At 39.3% G+C, this 25,648-nt stretch overlaps 1 protein-coding gene across 8 annotated transcripts; it reads left to right on the forward strand.

Annotated features, from left to right (window-relative positions):
• On the forward strand, positions 1-25,648 carry RBM39 (RNA binding motif protein 39). Of its 8 annotated transcripts, none has more exons than XM_017746983.1 (17): positions 6-98; positions 322-394; positions 1,956-2,005; positions 3,069-3,263; positions 8,690-8,755; positions 8,864-8,917; positions 10,303-10,420; positions 11,037-11,189; positions 11,733-11,870; positions 13,409-13,474; positions 14,494-14,698; positions 14,910-14,987; positions 20,573-20,605; positions 21,617-21,692; positions 21,840-21,945; positions 24,605-24,683; positions 24,772-25,648. In XM_017746983.1, exons 7-17 carry the CDS (start codon positions 10,358-10,360, stop codon positions 24,870-24,872), a joined length of 1,098 nt encoding a protein of 365 aa, XP_017602472.1. In that variant the 5' UTR covers positions 6-98; positions 322-394; positions 1,956-2,005; positions 3,069-3,263; positions 8,690-8,755; positions 8,864-8,917; positions 10,303-10,357; the 3' UTR covers positions 24,873-25,648. The 8 variants fall into 8 exon arrangements, 6 of the variants coding, with proteins under 6 accessions (XP_008641706.1, XP_017602471.1, XP_017602472.1 ...); XM_017746984.1 differs by having other exon boundaries at positions 8,867-8,917; XR_001866104.1 differs by lacking the exon at positions 322-394 and adding an exon at positions 16,558-16,738 and having other exon boundaries at positions 48-98; positions 24,772-24,929.

Raw genomic sequence — 25,648 nt, forward strand, 5'->3', positions numbered from 1 at the left:
TTCCAACTCAGGTGGAATTTACTTCTTCTTTCAGGTGTCCTGAAAAAATGGCTGATGATATTGATATTGAAGCAATGCTTGAAGCTCCTTACAAGAAGGTGAGAAAAAATATGCCAGTGAGGTCCTGTTTACCTTAATTTAGCATTATTCATGAAACTACTGCTGAACTGTAAACTAACATCCCTGGAGCCCTCATGATTTATCTTACTGGACATGCATTACATGTAACTGTCAAGTTAATATATACTGTTAATGTAATTATATTGTGCAGTAGTTTCACTTCAGCGTGATGAATAAATGCCCATCTATCTCTCTTTGTAGACTTGCCTAACGATATCTCACCTCTACTCCCATGAATTCACCTTTGATTCCAGTGTGAACTGTCAATCATAAGGTAGTAATTGAGTGACGTATCGCTGTACCGTGGTCCCCTAGGTTAAAAAAAACCAACACCAAACACCATCAAAACAAAACAAAAGAAATCTACCCAAAAACCAACTAAACAAAACCAAAACAAAACCAAAACAAACCCCAGAAACCAAAATCCTAAAACCTTTCCTCTAAAATTGCCAAGTCTAGTTTGGTATAGCAACAAGGTGAATGCAGTGGTTTGGGAAAACAGCAGGGTTCCAAGAATAACCTTTTCACCAGTCCCATGGCAAGTAAATATTTGAACAATCTGCTCAGTGCGAGAAGAGTGGGACTTGCTTTTAATGCAGAAGGCTGCTGGCGGTTAATCTTTCAACAGGGCAGATGAAAATCAATTGCTGAGTGAACGAATTTACAGAAATTCTTGGATCCCTGAATAGAATGTTCTTAGCGAGTAAAAGACAGTATCACAGTCTGTGGTGTCATTCTAAAATAAGCTCTTGTATTCTTCTGTCCTAGTTGTTTAATTAGGAAATGTTGATTTTTGTGTGAAATTATTATCAATTAGCTTAGTGATGTCTTTCACTTAAACCAGCAGCAAATGAATACTGTCTTTTTTTGTTTTCCACCAGATGGTGGTGAAGTGTTAACAGACTGCATGCTTTAGCACTGATTTTGAAAGAAATGTATATAAGTTTAAGTTGCCTAGGAATTGTACTTTTGATGTAACCAATGTGATTAAACTGTAAAGCCAGTATATAGATTACATAGCAGCTATTGTTAGTCTATTTTGCAGTGTTTATTACAACTATGTCATGAATTTTGGATGAGCATTCGTAAGTTTTAAGTGGTATATTTAGTTTATGTAATACTTAGCAGTTACGTTTACATCTTGAAGAGAAAGTTGTGAACTGTTGTGTTAAAATTCTTGTGTCCTGGCTTAACATGGATATTTTCCATGTAAACAGGTATGGAAATAGGGAATGTTTAGGCTGGACTGGTGGATTATTGATGGCTTTCTTGGGAGTCGACGTTACTAAAGCAGTGTGAATCCCTGTTTGCTTCAGGGCGAGATGTGTGACAGAGGTGACATCAAGCTCTTACAACCCTTCAACGAAAATGAGTGAAGATCTCGGGAATGGCATCGGTCACAGGAATTCCATAGTGGCTGGCTGCTAGTGTAGCCACGGGGCTTAGGCAGAGATAGCCTTGGTACTAATCAGAGGGGCTCGCAAACACCTCAAACTTCCTCTTAAATTTTATAGAAATAACATTTAGCCACTTGAGTGCTGAATTCTACAGGATAACTTGCTCTCTAAACCATGTAAGGAAGTATCTACAATTTAATACACACTTTTAAATGATGTAAGTCTTGTATTTTGTAATTGTATGACTTAAATTTAAGCAGCAAAGTGGTTAAACATGCCTATCTAAATTTTCTAAAGCTTTCCACATTAAGCTGTAAACAAGTAATTTAGTATTAAAATTTTTGTTTTTTATTTTCTTATTCCTATTCCCATTACCCTTTGACCACTTGAAATATTTCCGCTTCGTCCTCACGATGTTCTTCTATCAACCCTGCTTAGGATGAGAACAAATTGAGCAGTGCCAATGGCCACGAAGAACGCAGCAAGAAGTAAGTATTTTCTCAATTCTCTACATTTGGGGAGAGGCTGCTGATTTTCGTGGACTTGGGAATCCATGTCAATAGTGTTTAAAGAAATAAATTGAAAAAACTCTGTGTTTGCAGTTGCAGCAATTTGGAAATTTTCTTTTGCTTACAAATGTGGTTAATACCCTTTGCAACTGATGTCATCAAAATTGTGGAAACATTTGCTTAGCATCAGATAAATATACAGACTTGTTACGTTCAGCATATTTAATTTTTTTGCTGTCTTAAGTAATGGCCTGAGCATCTGTTTAATATGTGTCTTATGTATACATGCAGATATATTTTAGAAACTAGGAGAAACTGTAAGCTTTGGTGGTCTCAGACTGAGATGGAGGAAGAAATTTGTGAATAACCCAAATGCAGTAATGGAACAGTTGCTCACTGTTTTTCAAATACGAGGTATAATTGACATACAGGTTTTAGAAGTTTCAATTTTCTAAGTAAATGGGTAAAGTTACAAAAATCTGCAGTTTGCCCCAAATCTATAACAGCCATAGACTTAAAAAAGCAAGTGGCTTATGAGTGGGAGTAGCAAGTAGGAAGCAAAACTCTTAAGCAGCATGTTACAGACTGTTGGCAGGGAGTATTAAGAGGAAACAACCTTCCTTTCCCCCAGACTTGCCTCTTCCTTTCTATTTTTGTTGTGTTTTGTTTTACTTTGCTATATATAATTTATTCTTAGAATTGTGAAGCTGTGTTTAAAGTATGTTTAAACGCCACATGAAGTACTGCAACTGCTATGTACTAGATCTAACACTGGAAGTGTGAGTTTTTAGTCCTTTTACTCTTCTGAAAGCATTCTCTAGCAATTAAAAGTTTTAAAATAGAAATGCGCTGTTGCAAACTTGACATGGCTCATGATAGAAGATTGCTGACATGCTTAGCCACCCATTTAACGAAAAAAAGTATAAATACCAACAGGTAGAAACTTTTCCTATCAATGTCTGTGACATCAGAGGAAATGTGGAATGTGGGGTAAATAACACTGAGCTATGTGTGTAACTGAAGTTGCACTTTTCTTTTTCAGGAGAAAAAAGAGCAAGAGCCGAAGTCGAAGCCATGATAGAAAGAGGAGCAGAAGTAAGGAACGCAAACGGAGCCGAGATCGGGAACGGAAAAAGAGCAGAAGCCGGGAAAGGAAACGGAGCAGAAGCAAAGAACGTAGACGCAGCCGGTCTAGGAGTAGAGATCGCAGATTCAGAGGCCGCTATAGAAGTCCCTAGTAGGTTATTTGTTTAGAGTTGCATGTGTGCTGCTTCAGTGTTACAATGTGGAAGGTTAAAGTTTCGCTCTGCTTTCTAAATTGGCCAATAATTATCTTAGAAAAGAAGGTGAGAAGTTAAGCTTGAATAATGTCAATAAATATGGAGTGAAAAAGAGGAGGACAGTAATATTCCTCTTCTAGTTTTCATTCTTAGCCAAACATAGAGATGGAAAAGCAAATGAAAGAATGTGTACAGCTGACTGGAAAGCAAAGTTTATCACAAAATCAGTAGCAAAGTTTATCACAAAATCAGTGTAAGAACCAAATTGTCTCTGTGTCCTAACTATCTGAAGTATATGAACTTGATGGTTTAACAGTCAAAAAATTAATAGTAGTCTGTTACTTTGGTTACAGGCTCATAAACCCCTTTTTTTTCGTATTACTGAAGATTTTTACTGTCTTGCTGTTCTTAAACATTAAATTCTCTAAATGAATATTCACACAAACACATTCCATGTTTATGCATCCAAACTGGAAGCATCTTGTCTTAGCAATGCCTATGTGTTGCGTATTTGCCCTGCTTTTTCTCGACTTGTTTAGAGGCTGACAAGAATTCTTTTGTTCCTCTCAGATATTTAGTTTGATAGAACTTCAGCAATAGGTAGTTCCAGGCATTTGTAAATAAATTCTCGAAAGATGTTTTTTCATCAGTTATCATTTCTGATGGTTTGTACTGTGGCTCTCCCCTTTGCTTCCCATTGCTTCCTTCTGCAGAAGCACAGTGAGAACTGGGCTGTATGCTTGACTGTCATTGATTACCTGAGACTGCTCTTTGTCTCTGCTGTTGTCCAGGTCTCCTCTCAACCGTTGCCAAATCTTGGAATGCAAGATCATGTAAAAAGAAGGCATTTGAAAAGGTGTATTTTTTTATTCATGACATGTAATGTCACCATGATGGAGAACTCTCTTAAGATGTTGGAGCAGACAGTGTTTGCCTTCTGATAAATTGTAGGCATTTGTAGGCATAAAATTCATGTGCAGTTTTATGCACATGAATGTTTTTCTTGGGGCTTTTTGTACTCTTGGACTACAGACAAAACTTCCTGAGGTCTCAGGGTCTCACTGTGCTAAGTCACCTGGATGTTGTAATTTTCGTAACGAAAACTTATTGCAGTTCCTGGGTCCTCTGAGGTGCAGTGGCGTCCTTTGCATCATCAGCCCTGTGTATGTGGGGATCATATTATGTATTAGCCCTGCTTTTCCTTTGTCTTGAATATCAGAGCCTCTGTACAATGCTCTGGGCTTCAGCTGTGAAGATTTCAGCAGTGCAGAGTTGGCTTGTTTTCCTACAACTCTTGCACCTGTAAGATTACAGTAGCTAGTTGGGTTGCGCCAGTGCTGCTGTTGTGGATCAAGATACAGATGACCATGATCAAAAACTTCAGCCTTCTGTATATGGAGCCTGCTGGTCTCCTCACCTCCAGTGCAGTGTTGTGTGAAGAGGATGTCCTTTGTCTCATCTTGTAATTGGGACTTGCTGCATTCTCCCAGCTATGTTGGAGGATTTTGTTCTTTGTTTTTCTAGTTGTCACTGGGTGAGGTAGTTTTTAACCTGGAAAAATTTGGGAGTTCCAGTATTCTGGTCTTCCAAAATGATTTCCTTAAGCAGAGGTTGAAAGTATTGATGTTACTACAATAACCCATGCCTGTTTTAATGCACTGAGATATGTTATGCCAAAAAGGTAAATGGTTACAAGGAGTCTTTTTTGCTATTCTGACACTCTTCCATAGCTGTTCTGGGTGATTTCTCTGGTGTTGAGGCACAGTGAACAAGAAGCAGAGATAATCTAGTATGCTCTGAGGATACATAGTTGTGCTTATTCATTTGATAGTTTGTTCTCTGCTTCAGTTGCCAAATTGTTGCTTTCATTTAACCAAGAAGAATTCTAGTGTGTTTAGATGGGTTAGTGGAAGACTGGTATAGGGCAAGCACCTGTATCCCAGAAGCTTTGGTGTTCACTGTCGGCAGTCAGCAAGCAGTTGCTGTTATTCAGTTGTAGATGATGGATGGTCCTGTTAAAGTGATAAACATGCTAATGTGATTCCAAAACTCTTGTTTTGGCTCAAAAGGTGTGAAAGAGAAGGACCTCAGAAGATGCGGTTGTGGAGAGCTCTTCATTTCCTGTTCGGGCTCTTTAAATGCAGAGACCCACCTTTTAAATCTGTATAACAGGTGCTGAATTTCAGGGAGACAAAAGCTTTGGCGATTGAGCCTTCCCCATCACCAGCCACCTTTGGATCTACCAAAACTGGGCTTTCATTTGAAGAAGTCTTCTCTGTATCAGTGCCATAAGCTCAGTGTTTCAAAAGTGACTGCCAGAGTACTCTTGCTGGCTGGAGAATTTATTTCTGGAATTTCTCCTTGTGGGGCTGTTCTGGTAGTTCTGGGTTGGAGTTACTGCTGGCAGGGTTGTAGCTGACTGCAGCATCTAGATCAAAATGCTTTATGCCTTCTATTTTATCTTATTTTTTACTCTTCCTCCTCTTTGTGGTCTTTCTCATTAGCTTTATAAAGGCTCTTTTTCAAGCTGATATCTGCAAACTGAGATGGTTTTGCTGGTGGGAGCAGTTAGGAGGAGTCTCAGCAACAGTGAGAGAAGTAGTGTAGGTGATTCTGAAGGAAAAGAAGAGGGTGCTACAGAGAACCTGAAAACTTCAAGTTTGTCAGTTTAGGCTTGAGGTTGTGGTAAAATGTTTTACTACTTTAAAATTAGGTGACTGGCTTGCATTGCTTAGTGTTCACAGGGGTATTTTTTCTAATGTTATTTTCATGTATGTTGTCCCTTAAGTGCTACATAGCTGTATCATTAGGTTTCTTAGGAGAAAGAACTTGACTGAGTAGTCTTGCTTAGACATCTGTCAGGCAAATCCCGGCCCATACAGTAGAAGTCACTTAGACCATCCTATTTCTATTCTGAAACCAAGAAATTAGACAAAGCTGTTAGGAAAACAGGTTTATTACATGATGACTCAAAGTTCATTGTGATTCTCCTGGACTTTGTTAGCCAAAGTTTGCCTTGTCTGGCATTGTTTTGTCAAAGTCTTGAATATGAATGAGCAGGTAAAAGCTGATAATTTGCTGGCTGTCTTCTGACCTGACCATTTTTGGGCCATGTGGCATCACATAGGTTTTGTGAAAGTGTGTGCTTTGGCTGCACACAGGACTTTGGCTTACAAGGAAGGTGACTCCTAGACATAGAGATTAATGGCTTGTGACTTGGTGCTTCTGTACAGGTTAGCGGGAACTGGGCAACAATTGTAGAGACAGTAGAAGCAAAGAAGAAACTTAAAATCCACAGCTTTACAAGCAAGTCTCACTAGAAAAACACAGGGAGAATACTGTTGAAAAGGGATTTTGAGAAGGTAACTTGGACTCTCACCTTGCCCCAGGCAGCTTTCTGCTTGGTCTGTTCCAGTGGTCTGGGATTTCTTAATGTTGCTCTCATGGAGTTTGTAAATGAGATGGTACTAGTCAAGAGTGAAAATGGAGACTTTTGGAGTTGTGGTGGGTTGTGGGTTTTCCCTGCCCCTTTTTCCTCTTCCTCCCCCCCCAGCCCCCTGCTTGTGCCTGTATTTGAAAACTGTTACTTCTCAGTTGTTTGTGTTTTGGTTTTGTTTTTCATTAGGTTTAGACAAATACAAGATTTCTTTTATTATTTCCTTGAAAACTCATGGTCTTAAGTACTTACTATTGTGTAGTTGGTCTGCATGTTAGTATTCTGGAGTCACTGTAATTGGTTTGTTTGGCTGCATTTGAATTGAAATGAAGAGCACCATGTTTTACATCAGATGTGAAGGTGCAAGGTAATCCCGTGTCTGATAAGAAGCTAGCCTCTGGAACTAGTACCAGTATTTCCAGATGCAGCTTTTGGTGGCTGTGCCATAGGTATTGAAGACTCTGAATAGACACTCCCAGCAATAATTTGTCTGGACTTGAGCAGAAAATTGAATAATTTATTCTAGGCAAAAAAAAGTCTGGTTTTGATCAATAGTGATCTCATCTCAACATGTGCCTGTGTTTTATGTCTTATTTTCTCTTAATAAGTAGTTATCTTCTCTTAATAAGTAGTTTCTAAATGGTCTTTTTTCTTTATTTTTTTTTCCAGTGTTGTACAGGGCCATATTTCCCTTGCTTTAACCTGGCCAGCACGGTTTTGGATCTTGGCCCACTACTTCCACCTGTGTCATGACACGTTTAAAAAACGGGCATCTTCCTACTTGTGGTGGATGCTGAGTTTAACTATAAGCATTACTGCTCCATTGAGGAGCAAGAAGACGTTTTTCAGACAAATTGCCTGGCCAAATGGATTTAGTGAAAGACTACTTAATGTCTTCAGCCTGCCATGTCTTTCAGGGTGTTTCCCATCAATTTGTAGCCACAGCAGAAAGAATCAATTGTGTACAGATGGAAAGCCAAAGCCCAGTGCACAGCATTCAGTCTGCGCAGCAGTGCCTCTGCGCTTGGTGGAGATACAGGAAGAATGTTAACAGGTGTTGTTCTTTGCCTTTTGAACAACTCTCTACCAGGAGATCAAATTCAGGAAGAACACGATAGGACGAATCTGACTGCTCGTGTCACAGTCTGTTCCTGTGTGCCCCATTAACTAGCGAGAGGACTGTCCTTAACATGGAAGCAAAGGGCAGATTACAGTTTGTTCAAACAGACTCTGTGACGCCTGGAGAATTAAATTAGATTCAGTCAAGAGACTGGATTCCTTTTGTGATTACATGTCTGTATACAGCTAACTGCTGGGTTCACTGCTTCTGTGGTTTGGCGGCCATTAGGAACTTTAAGGAAGCTTCATTTATATATTTGTAGCGCTTTAGTGGTGAGAGCTGAGACAACGTTAGTGAATGTATCCCTTGCAGGTGTCTGCAGGGATCCACTTTGGTTTCCTCTTGCACCTTAAATTTCATGGAACTTTCGACTTTAAAATGTTACACTTGAGCAAGTAATCCTGCCAGCACCACTTGGCATACAGCTCTGAGGCCGAGTTCCAGGCCATGAGCGTTATCCTTTGCAGTCATTGCTATGTAGAACTTGCATGTGGACAAAAAACCAGGTGAAAATGGTTACAACAGTAACTGTAGCTCAGAATAGTTTTTATGTACAAATGTGCTATGACTGACTGGCTCATGAACAGTCCTGCATATTCTGGGATTTTGTGATGTAGGTGAAAGTGAGAGGGGATCGTATTCTGTGCCTTATGGTCTGGCATGTATTGATAACCTCTTGATAATCTTACGCATGCTGTGGGTGATGCTAATGGAAATGCTGACTAGTTCAGATGCAAGGGTGGGTGAGCGCTTGCAGTGTAATGTGAGTACAGACAGGAAGTCTTGAATTCAGGTACTCAGGTGTCTTGTCTTTTCTTCTGCCATAGTTCTGGTCCAAAATTCAACAGTGCCATCAGAGGGAAGATCGGTCTGCCTCACAGCATCAAATTAAGGTTTTTGACTTTTCTTTGTTTTTCATTACATCATTAATAGGTTTTATTTAGAATCAGGGGTGGTATATTTGAAGGTTTTCTTGTAATCTTGTTGATCTTTCTTTTTAGCAGACGTCGCTCCAGAAGCAAAAGTCCTTTCAGAAAAGACAAAAGCCCTGTTAGGTATGACTCTTTATGTGTGTTTGGGTTTGTTTGTTTTTGTCCAGTTGGAGTTGGAAAAGTGATGGTGAAATAATGCATGACTACTTGCTCTTGAGCTTATACTCATAAGTGGTGCTGGAATTCATTCAGGAAGCCAGTGAGAGAAGAACATTGATAATACGTTGCTTTCTCCCCATGTCATAAAAGGTTGTAAATAATGTCAGTTTGCAAAACAAGTCTTGCTTTGTTTGTTTCTTGGGTTTCTGTATTCTCAATCTTCTTTTCATTGATTGCGATTTAAATTAGTTTTCTGCTAAATTGTACTTAATAATCTAGAGTATGGAATGGAAAAGTACAAATGCTTCTTTTTACTGTTCAGTATTTATTTGTGTTATTTGTAGAGAGGCTATATGCCTCTGGAATCCAGGATCTGCTTATCCATTCTTAGGCTTCTCATTTAAGGGAATAGGATTTAGATAGCTGCTAATGAGATTATTCTCTTACATTAATGCAGTTAAATTTAACCAGTCTCATTTTGTTTTTCAATGACTGGCAAACTCTTACTGAGATAATTCAGTTTAAAATTTTATTGTGGATTCTCGGTGATTAATATCGATGTAATTATATTAACAAAAATACATACTACGTGGCTGGAAACTCATTCCAGGATCCACCATGCTACTTCTTGTGTAACTTGTACTTGAGTACAAGTCACATTTGTTTAGATTGAAAGCTTTGATATGTTCAAAGTGGTGCATCTAATTTCAGCTAACAGTTTAGTATTGAAATAAAATTATTCTAGTTCTTAATGTGTCAAGGATCAAAGTAATTATTCACTATTCATAGTTTTTTATGGGTTAACAAGCTGAAACTATGAAATGGGGACTGGGAGTTTATTTACGTGGATGTCAGTATTACGCGGTGGCTGTAGTGACTCTAAAGTGACTGGGTAAATGCAAGATGTGAGTTGGCATAGCCTAGCTCACACTACTTGTCTGAGAATTTGAACAGCTGATCTGTGCTAGTTCACCCCGTTTGCCTTTGTGTTCTTGTCCTTTTTTGATGAAAAGGACATGCAAGCTCCAGAATGGTACGTGGTACCAGTTCTGGACAGTAGCAAAATGGTACCTCTGTTTAGTTTGGGCTTCTGTACGTAAAACAGAATTTTTCAGTCATATTTGATGCTCACAGTTGAAATAGGATATTCAGTCATGTTATAAAAGTAAACAACTTACCATGTTAATATTTGGTATTCCCTTCAGTTCTTAACTATGCATTTTTAATACAGCAGGCATGTTTTTTCCCATCAGACTGTGAAGTACTGATCATTTAGTGTTTCGTGTGCGGTCCAAATATGAATTAACTTAATTCAGCTTATTTTTTTAACTGAACTTTACTCTTTCCAGAGAACCTATTGATAATCTTACCCCTGAAGAGAGGGATGCTCGAACAGTGTTCTGCATGCAGTTGGCTGCGAGAATTCGACCAAGAGACCTGGAAGAATTTTTCTCTACAGTAGGGAAGGTAGGTGATAGGGAAGTTAAAATGATTCTGAATACTGCTTCAAGCTGTCCTAGTACAACTTGAGTACAAGATTGGTATTTTTTCAGAATTGTAAGCGTGTGGCTTTCTGGAGCTTTGTATATCTGTGCAAAGGGGGATTAATGATGAATTAAGTACTAAAAGCTTTGAACATGAAAATGTAGTTTCTTAGTAGCTCATTGTTCATGTGATTTGAGGCAAAAGATGTTGATGCAATTCTGACTCAAACAACTTTATTTTTCATATTTTCTTTTTTCAGATAGGTTTTTCAGTTACAGCGTAATTTGAATATTCATGTAACTTCTAAGCTGGAAAAACTTCATTTGTTCTATCAGCTGTAAGGTTCTGGTGTAAAGCATTAGAGTGCTTCAAGTTCTGTCACTTACTATATTTGACTTCAAACGGCAGCTTTAATGCTAGCTTGCCTCTGGGATATGTTTGTTAAAAAAAGATGTATGCTGCTGTAGATTTTTCAGCATAATTAAAGCCATTGGCTTGTCAAATAATTCTCAGTATTAATACCTATCTGAGAAATAGGCTGCATCAGGCTTTTTCCTTTATCTCTAAAAGTATTTCCATCTCTATTCTTGCCTTTCAGGTTCGTGATGTGCGAATGATTTCAGACAGAAATTCCAGACGTTCAAAGGGAATTGCTTATGTTGAATTTGTTGATGTTAGTTCAGTGCCCCTGGCAATAGGACTGACTGGACAGAGAGTCCTGGGTGTACCTATCATAGTACAGGCATCACAGGTAAGGAATTGTAAACCTCATTTTTGTTCATGCAGAGTTACACCTCTTGTATCTTGATGAGAAACTTAAAGTTTGAAAATTTGGTTACCACTGAATGTTTGGAAAACCTTAACAAGGATGATTATTTAAGCTAGTTATAAATGGACTTCTGTTTCCTGGAGATAACAGGCAAATTAAAGTGATTCAAAGTTATATAAAGGCATTAGGAAAATACAGATCTTAAGCAAGTAGTAGTAATTTTAAGTGTTACAGAATTGAAAGCTATATTGTGTATGCTTTCCACATTAATTTACTGGGTAGAAGCCAGAATTCTGCATGAAGTTGTTCAGTTTAAAGGCTTCTGGAATCTCTTGTCTCTGTACTTCGTCATGGGTCTTGGGTTTTGTAGCTCTTAAGTTCAAGTCTGATGAATAGACTGCAGATCATGCAACAGCTTCTGTTTGTTTGGTGAATCTTCCAGTTTTGATTTGATAGATACAGACTTCTTGTGTTAGGGGTTTTTATTAATTTCTTATAGAAGGTGAATTATTATTTTCTCCTTAGGCAGAGAAAAACAGAGCAGCAGCAATGGCAAATAATCTGCAGAAGGGCAGTGCTGGTCCTATGAGGCTCTATGTGGGATCATTACACTTCAACATAACTGAAGATATGCTTCGAGGAATCTTCGAGCCATTTGGCAGGGTAAACTTTAATTTGGCATGTTGTGTTAGAGTAGTTTATTTGAAAAACGTAGCTTAGTTGTAGAGCACTGGCAGCTTCCGGAAATAATTCAGCTTCGTACTCACAAAACCCTTGTTGCTTTCTTGCACTGCTGTGCCCATGCATCCACAGGCCTTAGGTATGTGGGTAGTGTTGGAGAGCAGATGAGAACTTGGATTTGTGATGGTGTCCAGTGAATATGAATGGTTTCTTACAAAGCTCAGAATTCAATGAATACCTGAAATTAAGGAACAGGGGGGGAAAAAAACCCAAACCAAATAAATTCCCTATGTTGTATCCCACTCCGGCAGCTTGTAGTATCTTTCCCTCCCAGGATTGTGAATGGGAGCCCCATTTCACAGGTTAAAGCACAAAATACAGAGCTGAGGTCTCTGAGTGTAGTACTGTCTGTCATCTGTTTCTGAGGACTTTTTGCTGCAGCTTTTGCTGATGTTAAGACCATGAACTAGCAGTGTGTCCTGTACAGCTCTGACTTGGGCCCATTCTCGCTCCTGAGCATTGGGCTGCAGGATGCAGCACGGCTGTAAGTTTATATAGAGAGAATTATGGAAGTGAGCGGATAAAATCTGAAGTTTCCAGTGGAGATATAATACATGTTAGCCCTACTGTGCTATGGTACTGGGGTATATCATTTAGATAGGGGAAAAGTTAGATACTCAATATGCTTCTTAATAGGGAAAAAGAAGTCTGTTAATGTTTGAGGTTTTTGCATACTTTATTTAGATATGAACTCTGCCTCAAACACGTAGCAATGCTTTTCACATGCTGTATTCAGAATCAGTATCCCTTTAAATCTCTTGTGCAAAACCTTGGAAAATTGCTACAATTGATTAAATTTTAATCCACATGTGTGGCTGTTATTCTTGTGGTTTGGGGTGGGTTTTTTTTTTTCCTCAAGGTCTGGCAGTAGGATTAAGGTAGTTTAGGAGGCTTACATGGAGAGCTGTGAAGATCTTTCCTTCTTATTCCATATGGTCCAGTTCTTCCCAGTGCTACTTTATGGCTAATGGGTAACTCAGCAATGTGTTTTAAATTCAGTATCTGTAAACTTCTAGGAGCTCCCATATACCAATAGTTATTAAAATATACAGCTGTTTCTTAAAGACCCTGGTCAGTCATGCAAACTGCTTTTCTTAGCTTGTAAAACAGGGTTTCTCAGCTTTACAAGAGGTGCTATGATCAGTGTGTTTGATAGGATCTGATCATGTCTGCGTGCTCATTATCTGCTAGACTTCTGCATCAGGACCAACCCTCTGCCTGTAGCTGAGCTCAAAACCCTTATGTTTACCTGCTTCTGTCTTACTATCCAAGTACCTATTTAGCTGTTTGTATACTAATTTTGAAATGAGGAAGGAATGAGAAACTGATTTAAAAAAATAAAAGTAGTAGTTTCATATTCATGTATGTGTATTTGACAGGGCTGTTTTCATGTTGTGTTCTGGTATCTCGGGGCTTGTTCCAAAATATCTGATAATAAGTAGCTTTATTCTTACCTTTAGATTGAAAGTATTCAGCTCATGATGGACAGTGAAACTGGACGCTCAAAAGGATATGGATTCATCACGGTATAACTATAATTGCCAGCTTTCTTAGACAATTTCTGAGTGTAACCTTCCCATGTAGGAGAGTATCTCTATATATAAACCTTCTGTGTATATCTGTGTGGCTGTATAGTAGCAATGGAAACATAATACACAAAGCATAACCTATATTTGTTGCATATACATAGTAGCTACTAAATTGCAACTTTATATCTCTGTAGGTCTCATTTTAGAAGTGTCATGTTGCAGGATGCAGCACTGGCCTTTTTCTTTGTTTCTGACAGTTGTCTGGGTGTTGTGAATGAACAATGAATGTGTTTAGATAGGAATAGTTTCCTTTGTAATCAGTGCCTGCAAAAGCAAATGCTACCTTCTGCAGGCAAAGACACTAGTGAAGACTGGTGTTTTTTATAGCTGAAAATAATTGAATTTGAGCTTTTTAGGGGAAATAAAATTTTAGAGGCTGAAACTTTCAGTTGAAAACATCTTTCCTCTTTACCCTCAGGTACACAATTTTGTGAACTTGAGTTTCTTGACTGACCTGGCAATTTGTCATGGGGAAAAAAGTCTCAGCTGGGACCTCTGGCACGTGGACACAAATGAAACCAAACTTACTATATAGTTCATACATGACGGTTTTAACACTGATAAAATGCTTGTATGTTTATTTTGATGTTTCGCAGCATAAAGCAGAACATCTGTTTAGGAATAACCAGTAAATACCATGGCAGTTACAAGGTTTCAAAGGAAGTGAGTGTCACTCTTGAAAGAGAACTGCAGCCATGGGTTTTGTTGATTGCAGTTTCTAGATGCTGTAACTTCAGCAATATATTTAAATATGTAGTACCTAACTATGAGAAAGCAAATACCAAAATATGCGTGTGTTTGGTTTAAATGAAAACTACAGAGCACATTTATGTTAGCTCGTTGCTATTACCTTAAAGAGTTTCTCCTATTTGTGTAATTGTGGATATTACATACAGTAGAAGTGTTGCTGAATCCTGTAGGCGGTATTACTGAATTTGTGTTTTTTCAATCTACAGTTCTCAGACTCTGAGTGTGCCAAAAAGGCCCTGGAACAACTCAATGGATTTGAGCTGGCTGGGAGGCCAATGAAAGTTGGACATGTAACTGAGCGTACTGATGCTTCCAGTGCTAGCTCATTTTTGGACAGTGATGAGTTGGAACGGACTGGAATTGACTTGGGAACAACTGGTCGCCTTCAGCTGATGGCAAGACTTGCAGAAGGTACGTGTAATGTTGAATAACAAGTGTGTGAACATACAGAAGTTTGCAGAATTTGAATTAAAACACTCCACAGAACTGTTAGGATAAATGTATGAAACTTCTAAATGCATGGTATTTTTTGTCTTCTAACAGTGAAGATTTCTGATACTTCTGTTACTGCATCCCTAACTGAGTGAAAGGTTTGCTCCAAGGTCTCTGTGTTCTGTTCCAGGTACTGGTTTGCAGATTCCTCCAGCTGCACAGCAGGCTCTACAGATGAGTGGATCTTTGGCCTTTGGAGCTGTGACAGGTAAGAAATGATGACCTATATATATATATATGTTTTAAAATTACTTTATAAATTTGAGACAAGAGGTACTTAACTATGGTTTTTGATCTTTTAAAATAATAACACAGGTGTTGCAGCATGTTTTACAAACTGTAAAACACTGCAAATCCATAAGCAAATTACTAGTACCAGTATATCACAATTTGGATGGGTGTGATTCACTTTGCATATTTTCCCAAATCTGCTGGTTTTCATCCCAAACCTTTATCTCTTTACTATTCTCTGTGCTAGTGGGGATTTGTATGTTCTACTGCAGTATAAGTGTTGACTTTTAAAAGTGACAGGCTCAGAACTGGAAGGGGATTGACCCATTTAGAAAAACCAGAGCTGTACAAGGGGCAGGAAGGTTATTAGGACTTTATGGGGGACACATCACAAAGATGGCAGCAGTGTTTTTACAGCATGTGTCCTGGTGAGGAAAGACACTTGACATTTTATGTCAGGGAATATGTGTGTTGCTTGGATTTGGCTGTAATTGGATGTGTGTTCTGCAGGTGGGTATGCTGGAATAAGGCTGAGGGATGTGATTGCTGCTGCTTAGTTCATAGCTGGCCAGCAAAACAAACTATTCATGGGGTCTTCAGAACTAGGAGCAGTGAATAACCTCCCTGAAGGTTACTTTTTTTTTTTTGCTACTTTTGATTAATACTAAGAACAAAGGATATGAAACTGTTATAGCAGTAGAAAAGATCTGAATGTCACAAATAACCCGATGCTGGAACATGTGGGAAGTGTAAGGAAAGTAGCAAAGAAATGGTGGCATTGCTGTTTGCCTTCCAGCAGAGCTTGTGATGGAAATGATTCAGACTTAATAAGATAGGTCTGAATCATATTACTGAAGGTCAGGTGCAGTCTTAAGAAGAGCATACATGTGAAGCTGTAGACAGTTGCTAAAAGAATATAATAGAGTTGTTCTAGACATGTACCCTTGAAAGGAAAAGGAACTGGCTAGTGACAGAAAAATGTCAGTTGTCTGAGAAGGATGAAAAAGGTACAGTGGTGAGAAAAAAGTGTGTCTAGTCCAGAAAAAGAAGGAAAGGTAGCCACCACTGAAATTAGATCAACATTAATGCAGTTTATAAAGTGGTGTGGCAGTTTTGTGTAGAAACACATGTAGGCAATTAGAAATGAGAGTAGTGTTTTAAAATAACACCAGTCCTTCTCATCCCTGCCATTTATAACAAACAAGGTCAAAAAAATCCAAGCTCACTGAATCAAGAACATGGCCAAAAACATCTGACACAGCGGAATGGTTCAGGTGGCATGGAATCAGCATGAGAAAACATGGCTGTGGAGAAATAAATGATGAGGCTGAATACTGGTGTTTGAAGAAGATGCATGTTTAGCAACTGTAGAAATAAAGGCGGTAGGGGTAACGTTTATTCCACTTGTATTGTACAAAAGGAATAATGCAGACATGTGCAACTTAAGTAACTTCAGAAAAACATAAAAATTTTTGCTGCCGTAGAGTCATGAGCTATCCCCAAAGTGAGATTTGGTTATGGATTAAAGATCTCTTTACTCTTGTTAGAGAAAATTACTACCAGGAATTATGTCATTGTGGGAGACTTTAACTTCCCCGATACAGATTGGAGAAGAATTGCTAGTAATAATGGTGGGGCCCAGATATTCCTGGATGTGATATCCGACAAATTTCTTCATCAAACACTCACTGACTCATGAAGAGGGGATGCTATTTTAAACTCAATTTGGTAAGTAATGAAGATGTTATGGATGAGAATAGAAATGACCATTGACTTGAGGGATCATGAGTTGCACACATTTAAATGGAAGGATACACAAACAGGTCTAACTGATGGTTGAAGAAACAAGGCAATTAAGTCATCTGGTCTGAGCAACTTGGGTGTTTGAACAGGCAGGATGTGAAAAGTTTCTTGTGTTTCACATTGCTAATGCTGTGTTGGGTCTGTATTCTACAGAAAGAAGAAAAAGGCCTGTTAGTGTGGGCTCCACACTAAACCTGGGTGATTAGTTACCTCAGAAGAAATAAGGAATGACCACACAGCCTGTGAAGAATAGGGAAAAGGGACAGATAATAAAATAGTGTTTTTAGTTCAGAAAACAGATAAAAAGATAATTGATAATTGTCTGTCAACAGTCAGATTGAGTTAGACATTATAAAAGTCATGAAAGCAATAGATGAAGGTTTATCAACTCTTAAAGAAAAAAAAAAAAAGGCAGTGGGACTCAGGTGGATGAAAAACTACTCCCAAGAAGTTTCTGTGTATTTAATTGCCTCAGTTTGTAGTGGGGCACTGGTCATAAAGTTTGGAATTTGAGGAAGGTACGCTACGAATATGTAGTTCAAAAAACCGGAGGATTATTCCTGAGGTAGAAATGAATCTAAAAGAGGCTAATGTAAACAGTTCAGAGGAGTAAAACTGATATGAAATGAGTGAGGGAATACATGTTGTGAAACATGAGGTCTCATCTTTGGTATTGTTAATAAACATGTTAAGTCCATGATACGGTATATAGCTGAAACATGTAACTCTAAATTATGTGCACTTGAAGGAACTGTCTGGCCAGATTCTGGACCTGTTACTGACTAGACTTTGCTCCTTCAGAAGTTATTCTAAAGAAGGGTAAACTAGGGAATATTATGAAAGTATGGCATACTGACAGAAACTGCATTTAAAGACCAAGAGTCTTTGATAAAACTGCCTTTTCTAGGCAGAGGAGGAGCAGTAGTAGAACTCTCTTCCTGTTGATCCTTGGAATCCTGTCATTTGGAAGTTACTAAACTGGAGAAGTGGGTAATAAAGGAAGTACAAGGTGTGTCAAGAAGCTGGCTCAGAGAAAGAAGGATTTTTTTTTACAGGCAAAAGCTAGGAAAGTTGGAGGCTGTTGTTAAAGTCACAGTTCAGGTGTTGGGCTGGTCTTGTGTAATATTTACATGAATGAAAATGGTCAGCGGTAGGAATGAGGTGAATAAATGCGTAGGTGCTGTCGATAAGAGATAAGAGATTCTTGGGGTGTTGTAAATTGTTCACCTCTTCAGGGTTGAATCAAATTCCAATCACATAGTCTGGGAGCTTAGCAGTGGAAGAATGGCCAAGGAGGAGAAAAATACCTAAGTACTTCAGTTTATCGGTGCCAGAATATGACCTGGCATCATGATGCATTGTTAAAATATCAGCCATGTTCCTAGAGGCAGGCACGCCTGAGTATCTGAGGTGTAGTGTATACATCCACAAACACTTCTGATAATCCATGTTCAAGAGCGGGTCAATCAAAATAGGGAAGGTAAAGAATTAGTTTTATGGGAGACCTGAGAATTTGTCCGTTATTCCTATGGAGAAAATTCTAGCAGGAAAAAAAATTGAAGCTGAACAGTTTTAGCTGTTCTCTGTCTGAGCACAAGAAATTTAAAATAATCGGCCTGTAGAACGTTCTTCTAATGCTTTGTGGGACAAAACATTCCTTACTTGTGGAAGGAGCTATCTGTTTATGAAAAAAATTGTGATGGTGTTCTGCAAAAGAGGAAGGATAGGTATTATCATCCTGGACCTCGATTTGGTCTCTGTTATCTTCTAAGTAATGACTCGGGACACTGGGCAATACTTGGCAGGCTTTGGCCTATTTAAAGCCATCTGGATTTAAAAATAAACTTACTGTTTTAAGACACAAAATGTTTTGATAGATATGTCTGTATTTCTGCTTTCTCTCTACGCTAACCATGCACTCCTATCATGCTACACTTGCTGCTCTTAGAGGTGATATTTAAGAACATACTGAAAAATTGACCTGAATTAGACAGATGTATTAATTTTAGTTTCCGCATACTATTCAAAACTGCATGTAGGGAAACACGAGTTGACAGTAAAGAGTGACAATGAATTTCTTAATTTGGAGTGATTTTAGAAGTGAGAGGAAAGGACCATTCTTCAGTCATGAGCAACAAGAGAATCCGGTTAGTTGGTAAAAGATCTGGTGAGCAGGGGGTTATGTTACAAAGGTGGTAGATAATTAACCTATGAAACTGTTGCACAGGATAATGGTAGCTGACTTTGCTGTGTTTAGAACAGATCTTACTTGACCCTGAACAGAATTTGTGTTGGTGATACAAGCAAGTTTACCATGTTTGGTGCAGGAATTCTGGAGCATTTGTCTCTAGAGCCCCAGGCTGACCTACATAGACAAGTTCAGCTGGACATGATGGATTGGAATTGCAGAGGAAAAAGTGTCTGTCCTCATCTAAATTGAGAGAGTTCGGAGATTTGCGGGGTTTTTTAAAATACCTTTGTTTTCAAAAGGGTCTGAGTATTAATTAACTAGGTAATTAGTTACAGATTTGGCCAAAACCATGCAGTTTCTGCAGAGAATACAGGCTAAGGCAGCCTTTGCTATGGTGATATTTCTCATTCTATGGAGGTGAGGACTTCCTGTCTTCAGATCTGGATGGAAAAGTGAAACATAGCCAGCTCTTTTTACAACTCAGCCTTCAGAGCTTGCTCCTTCCAGCTCTTGCTTTTCAGTATGGTTCCTGATATGTATTCGTTTTTGCAAGGCACTTGGAAAGGCACTTGAGGAAAATCTAGAGAAAAAAACCATTTACTCCTGTTGGTTCTTCAGTGTTGTGGAGGAAATCTTATTAGAAAGGGAAAAAGTGTGTTGATACCTGGTGCATTCAGGTATTTCCAGGTAAGCTTGGAAGCTTAGTTGGTGCTCATCACTTTGTTACTCTCTAAATGAGTGGATTAAGGTGATGGTTTGCTTCAGTCTTCTCACACCTTGTGTCTGTTAAATGGAACCATTATTGAAGGGGCTTATGCTTTCAGTTCTTGGATTCTGAAGTTTTCTGTTAGTTCAAAGATGTCAAGTATTGAAGTCATGTACTTGGAATAGCTAGAAAGTCTGCATTTGTTTGCTCTTACCACTTAGAATTGGGATAAGTGTATGTTGTTAAACAAGTAAATAATGATGTTGTTAAACAAGTAAATGTTTTCTAGGCAAATTACATGTTCTGAACACTTGAAAACGTTTTGAATTTGAAAAATACCAAAGTTATTTGTATCATTATGCCATCTGTATGAAAGGATAGCAGATGAAGTATTGCCTTATTCTACTTGAAATGAAATTTGATAACTGCTTTAAGAATGTTAGGTTTGGATAGCTGTGTGCTTAACTGCTTTCTGGTAGTAAAGACGTCAAACCTGTAAAGCGTGTCAAAATTGCTGTCATTATTTTCTCATGGTTAAAACATGTCTTGTAAAGAGTTCAATCACAGCAAAAGCAAGCTGGGAGTGATACACTGAATTAAAGGACATGGTCATGTCTGTCCTTTTTAGGGATTGTTTCTCTTTGAAATGCTTTGTGGTCATGGAATCTGTCAAGGACAGAATATTCCAGGAGACAAGCTGAAATTAGTGAAACTTCACAACTAGAGAGGAACAGTGAGACTGGGTTGAGATACTGGAATAAGCTCTTAACCACAGAAATACAAGCTGAACAACCTGGCTGGCAGGTGATGATATAGTGATGCTAGCAAGCATACTAATTAACTTCTCTGTATTTTTCTTTAGATTTACAAACGAGACTGTCTCAGCAGAATGAAGGTAAATGATCACTTGATATGACTTGTAATTAGTAGGTTTTATTACTGAAATGCTTCTGGTATAGGATTTGCCCGTACCTGAGAAATTGTATCCTGTTAGTTAAGTGTCTGTGGGGAGTCATGCTGTGATTGATTTTTTGACTGAAAATTCTTTGTAGCATTTTCTCCAGTGTTGGTAACATTCCCCAGCCATGTGTTAGTCCAAGAAAATGTGTGGGTTGATATCTGTGATTGGGTAGGAGTGTTTTCCCTCCCTTAGAGAGGGGTCATTTGAGAACCAGGATTTTGGATTTACTGTCTCTGAGTTGCTCATTATCTGACTGCACAACCCTTAATGTCTGAAGTATATGGGAAAGGGGGGCTCTTATTGCAGCTCCATTGACAGAAGCCTGAAGCCTATGGAAGAGCAGCCTGTGGGGCAGCATTTAATACAATGTACTGGGATGATGAGCAGCAGTAAATGACAAGTAATAATTTCATAGTTAGAGGGAAGGAGCAGTTTCAGTTGTCAAATGCTTACTACAATCTGCATTTTCAAGGGATTAAAGAGCAAGTATACTATTGAAGCATAATTCAACATGCTTAAAACAGGTTTTAAGAATTCCACAAGGTGTCTGTCCTTTGCTGTGCAGTCAGCTGAGGTAGTGCTGTCCTGAGCTGCTGCTGGGCTTCCATGAGGAGCAAAACATTAAAGGTGCTGCTGACATACAACTCAGGCAGACATTTTAGATGCAAATGAAGATGCCTGCATTTTAATGTTTAAATTGAAAATCTGCCAAAATCAATGTACACAATTATATTTTCACTTTTCAGCTTCAACTGTGATTCATAATGTGCTGGTTTTTGTATTGATTTATTTAAATGTATCTATCATCATTAGTGTCTGGTTTTGAGTTTTGCTTTCCTGCCTTCAATTTGTTTAGTCAGAGCTGTTTCTCTTATGCTGAATAAATTAGAGCCCTGCATAGCAGATTCTTAAATATGCTAATGGATTTTTTTCTCATTACAACAGTTCTGGCTGCAGCTGCTTCTGTACAACCACTTGCGACACAGTGCTTCCAGCTTTCCAACATGTTTAATCCTCAAACGTAAGTGATTTACCATTGTCTGGCATTTGTCAGTGACTTTAACATGTAAGAAAGAAATCAGAATGTTGCAGGGGTGGGTTTAATAGGTTTTGGGGGTGGATTTTGTCTGAGTGATATCTCTGTCCTGTTTTTCCTTTCCTTATATAGTGAAGAAGAAGCTGGCTGGGACACAGAAATTAAAGATGATGTGATTGAGGAATGTAACAAACATGGAGGAGTTATCCACATCTACGTTGACAAAAACTCAGCTCAGGTATGCCTGGTTTCGGGGGGGACACACTGAGCAGATGTTAGGAGTTCTGTTGCTCTCTTTTGTCTAGGGGGAGCGTTACAAATTCAGGACTTTTTCCTAAACTGAGCCAAAATTTCTTAGTTTGTGCAGAATGTAGGTGGTTCCTCCTATTGTGAATCATTGTGTGTAACTTGGATGTGGGTACGAGCAGCTTTCTGGTGCTGCTCTTGCAGGTTTACCCAGCTGAAGTTCCTGTAGGAGAGCAGTGACCAGTTCAGGCATTTGGCATTTCCCTTAAGCTCTGCCTTTCCCACAAGTCATGGACTTCAGTTTCCTCTTTCTAGAGCACAGGCTTCAGCAGAAAGGGCCCTTGTTCCAAGAAAATTACGGTGTGCAGGTAAATGTGTGCGTCATCCCATGCTTAGGAACAGTTGTGGTCACTCATGGCGTTAAAGCCTTGTAGTGGGCAGTCTGAGGGCCTGGAGTTACAACAGGGAAGAGGAAGACTGCTGCTGCTGACTGAATTTCAGATTCATACCTGGGTCTTAAACAGGTGAATATATTTTTCTTCTGACTTCAACATGTTTACATAATCCCCAGACTGGTTACCTCTTCTCTGTATTTCAGCTCTTAGAACATATAAACTCTGGAAGGTCTGTAAATAGATTAACCATCCTGAACCCTTTTTTTAAAGAATTCACAGCCCAAATAGAAGTTCAGTCTTCATATGGTTTCACAGTTAGATTAATTTCTACCTATCAGACCCTAAAAGTGTCCTCTTGTGTTCCATGCTGTGGTACAAGGCCGAAACGTATATTCTGGTTGGTGTGCTTAAGGTGGGATTGTTCTGCCCTGGTGATGCACTTGGCACTCACCAATCATGACTGTCTTGTGCAGGTGCCCCAATGTCACTGAAACCCTTTCTTGTGGGTTACAGAGAGGGTTAGATAGGAGCTGCAGTCTAGCTCATAAAACAAGATGCCACCTTCCCTGGCATCTTGTAGTCTTCAAGATCACAGCTGTGATCTTGTACTGTTGGACTGATGAGAGGCAGAAACCTTGCCCACAATGTGTTTGTTACTTAGAGAAAATGAAGTGTTCTTTGACAGAAAAAAACCCAAAACAACCAACAACCCAGAACACTTCCTCCAAAAAAATTCCCCAACAATCCAACACAAAAAAATCACCACACAACCGCCCAAAAAACCACCACCCCCAAAACCACACCAGCCCTCAAGATACCTCACATAGGTTCTGAGCACATGGAGCTGGAAAATTGTTTCACCTTAGCAAGTGGATTTAAAAGAAGAAACTACAAGCTACTATGTAATGAGTTAATGTTTCATAAAAAATGAAATCTGTTTTGTTATAGTAACACTGTGGTGACCCAGATATAAAATACATACTGATACAGTTTCCATTGTACCACTCTGTTTTCCAGGCTTAGATTCTGGGCGTGTTCAGAGCGCTGTCCCAGACAAGATTTTCATGCTGAGGGCTGTTGGGTTGGCTATGAGGGTGTGATTTGTTGTGGATGAAACAGTTCCAGTCCCAGCTGAGTGCATGGCTCATGTACCGCACCTATCTGCGTTGCTGAGTGTTCAGGAAAAGCACAGCTTTGCTGCACCTCATTTGGGCATTTAAACAGCTTGGGTCCCTTTGCAGGGGGAGGCTGAGAGCAGAGCTCTGTGTGTTTATTGATTGCTTAGTGCCTTAATCACCAGCCCCTAAGTTCAGGTTCACCCCACGAGAAGGGGATGAATTAGATTGCAGTGGGAAGAGTTAATACAGACTGACTAAAACTGCTAAGGGGAAGGCTGGAGTCTGTTTCTTAATATACTATTTTCCTGAAAAATCTGTATCAGCTAGACTTGGTCTGCTTGGGTATTACTGATGGTCTATTTTTAAGCAGGCAGCCAGAAAAATGACACACATTACTGCGTGCCTTGAAGTTGTTGGATGTGACTGTTGCAGTTCTCTGGATTAGGGAGGCACAGTGCTTGATGTGCAGATGGGAAACTCCAGGTGTCTCTGGTGAAGTTCGAAGATCAGTCTGTCATTCACCTTGGGAACCATCTCAGGCTCTTCCTGCCCTGCTGGGATGGGATTTTTCCCTTTGCCTCTGTTCTTTTTCAAGTAACGACAGACATGCTGATGTTCATGTAGAATTTTTATGGTATCAGTCTCCCTTGAAGTGCTGCTTGTCCTTCCTGTCTGGGGGAGTGGGGAGTGCTTGGTTTTTGTGGGATCCAGGCTGTGAGCTTGCATGTTGAGTGAAGCATATGTGGTTCAGGTTAGTGGCTTTTATAGACCTTGGCAGCTGGGCTGCCATGGGGGCAGCCAGACCCCTTGTGCTCTTCTCTTTCTCATGGTGTTAGTGATTGGGAGCCTTTAGATCCCTTCCCTAAAAGGCGCTCAGGAGCAGATCAGCCATCCATGGCTCAGTGATTGCAGGTCAAGCACATGTTTAGGCTGTCTTGCAAAATCATGTTTAGAAAAATTGAATACTGCAACAACTGCCACAGTGGGGTAGTGCCTGCCAGTACCACTGTCCCCTTCTCTTGTGCTCATTCTGTGTTACTGATTGATGCCAGCGGATGCCTGATGGAGCGGGTGTGCCTCTGTCACAGCCAGGTCCAGGGTCCCAACTCCTCACAGGCTGCACTGTTGTGTCTTGCAGGGCAATGTGTATGTCAAATGTCCCTCCATCGCTGCTGCCATCGCAGCTGTCAATGCGTTGCATGGGAGGTGGTTCGCAGGTGAGTGTTCCCTGTACCCGCCTACATTTAGTCATCTGTTACAGAAATGACCAAATACTGATTTTTTACTTTTTCCTCTTGTGATTAGGTAAAATGATTACAGCAGCGTATGTACCTCTTCCAACATACCACAGCCTTTTCCCAGACTCCATGACTGCAACCCAACTACTGGTTCCTGTTCGACGATGAAGATTAATTTAGTCAGTTTTGTACATAGGTATTTTTTGGAGGAAGATTGAGTTATCTTTTATTTAGATAAAACTAAAGGAAAGGATTTAATGATTTAATGTCATTTTGTGTACACTTCCTGCTATCTTTAAAAATAAAATGAAGTAAGCAGAAATGCAGTGTGTTCATTCTCCCTAACTAGCATTTCCACTGTATACAAAGCTGTTGACTTCTTGTTCTGCCTTGTAATTCTTGTACATTGACAAAGGTGATCTGTAGGAACTGAGAAGTAGCTCATAGATAACAAGTACTCTGTAAAAGGCAGATGGGACATAATGACATTTTTAATGTTTCCTGAGCCTTTCTTTTAATGCAGCAAAGACATTTTACATTTCACTAAATGTGAGTGATCTGCTCAAGGGTAATATCAGAGAGAGACTGGATGAAGGGACATATTTAGTGTTTTGTATAAATGGAAAATCCAAAAACCTGATGCTGACTGCAGACAGCTACTCAGCTTGCTTTGTGCTCAATAATTGGTAAGAATAGAAGGATTGAAGGGTTTTATTTCTTGATGGTAACTTTTGATTATTGTATCTGTAAAAGTTTCTTTGTAAATACTGTGAGGTGTGTCTAAGTTTCCAAACAAAACATCTCTGCATTTCCGGTTGAGTTTTCATGTGTGCAGTGGGGCAGAGCTGAAGGATTTCAGCCAAGTCTGAAAATGGGTAGGAAATACAGAAACATGTTTTGTTCTGGTTGCATATAATCTTTGCTCTTTTTAAGCTCTGTGAGCT

The sequence above is a fragment of the Corvus brachyrhynchos genome, unplaced genomic scaffold, assembly GCF_000691975.1.
Source record: "Corvus brachyrhynchos isolate BGI_N302 unplaced genomic scaffold, ASM69197v1 scaffold661, whole genome shotgun sequence".
Classification (NCBI taxonomy): domain Eukaryota; kingdom Metazoa; phylum Chordata; class Aves; order Passeriformes; family Corvidae; genus Corvus; species Corvus brachyrhynchos.

Excerpts from the sequence above, each read along its gene's own strand:
- RBM39 (XM_008643484.2), top strand. The coding sequence starts at position 48 with ATGGCTGATGATATTGATATTGAAGCAATGCTTGAAGCTCCTTACAAG. Across the intron at positions 3,264-8,689 it reads GGCCGCTATAGAAGTCCCTA|TTCTGGTCCAAAATTCAACA; the intron begins GTAGGTTATTTG and ends CTTCTGCCATAG. Across the intron at positions 8,756-8,863 it reads CCTCACAGCATCAAATTAAG|CAGACGTCGCTCCAGAAGCA; the intron begins GTTTTTGACTTT and ends CTTTCTTTTTAG.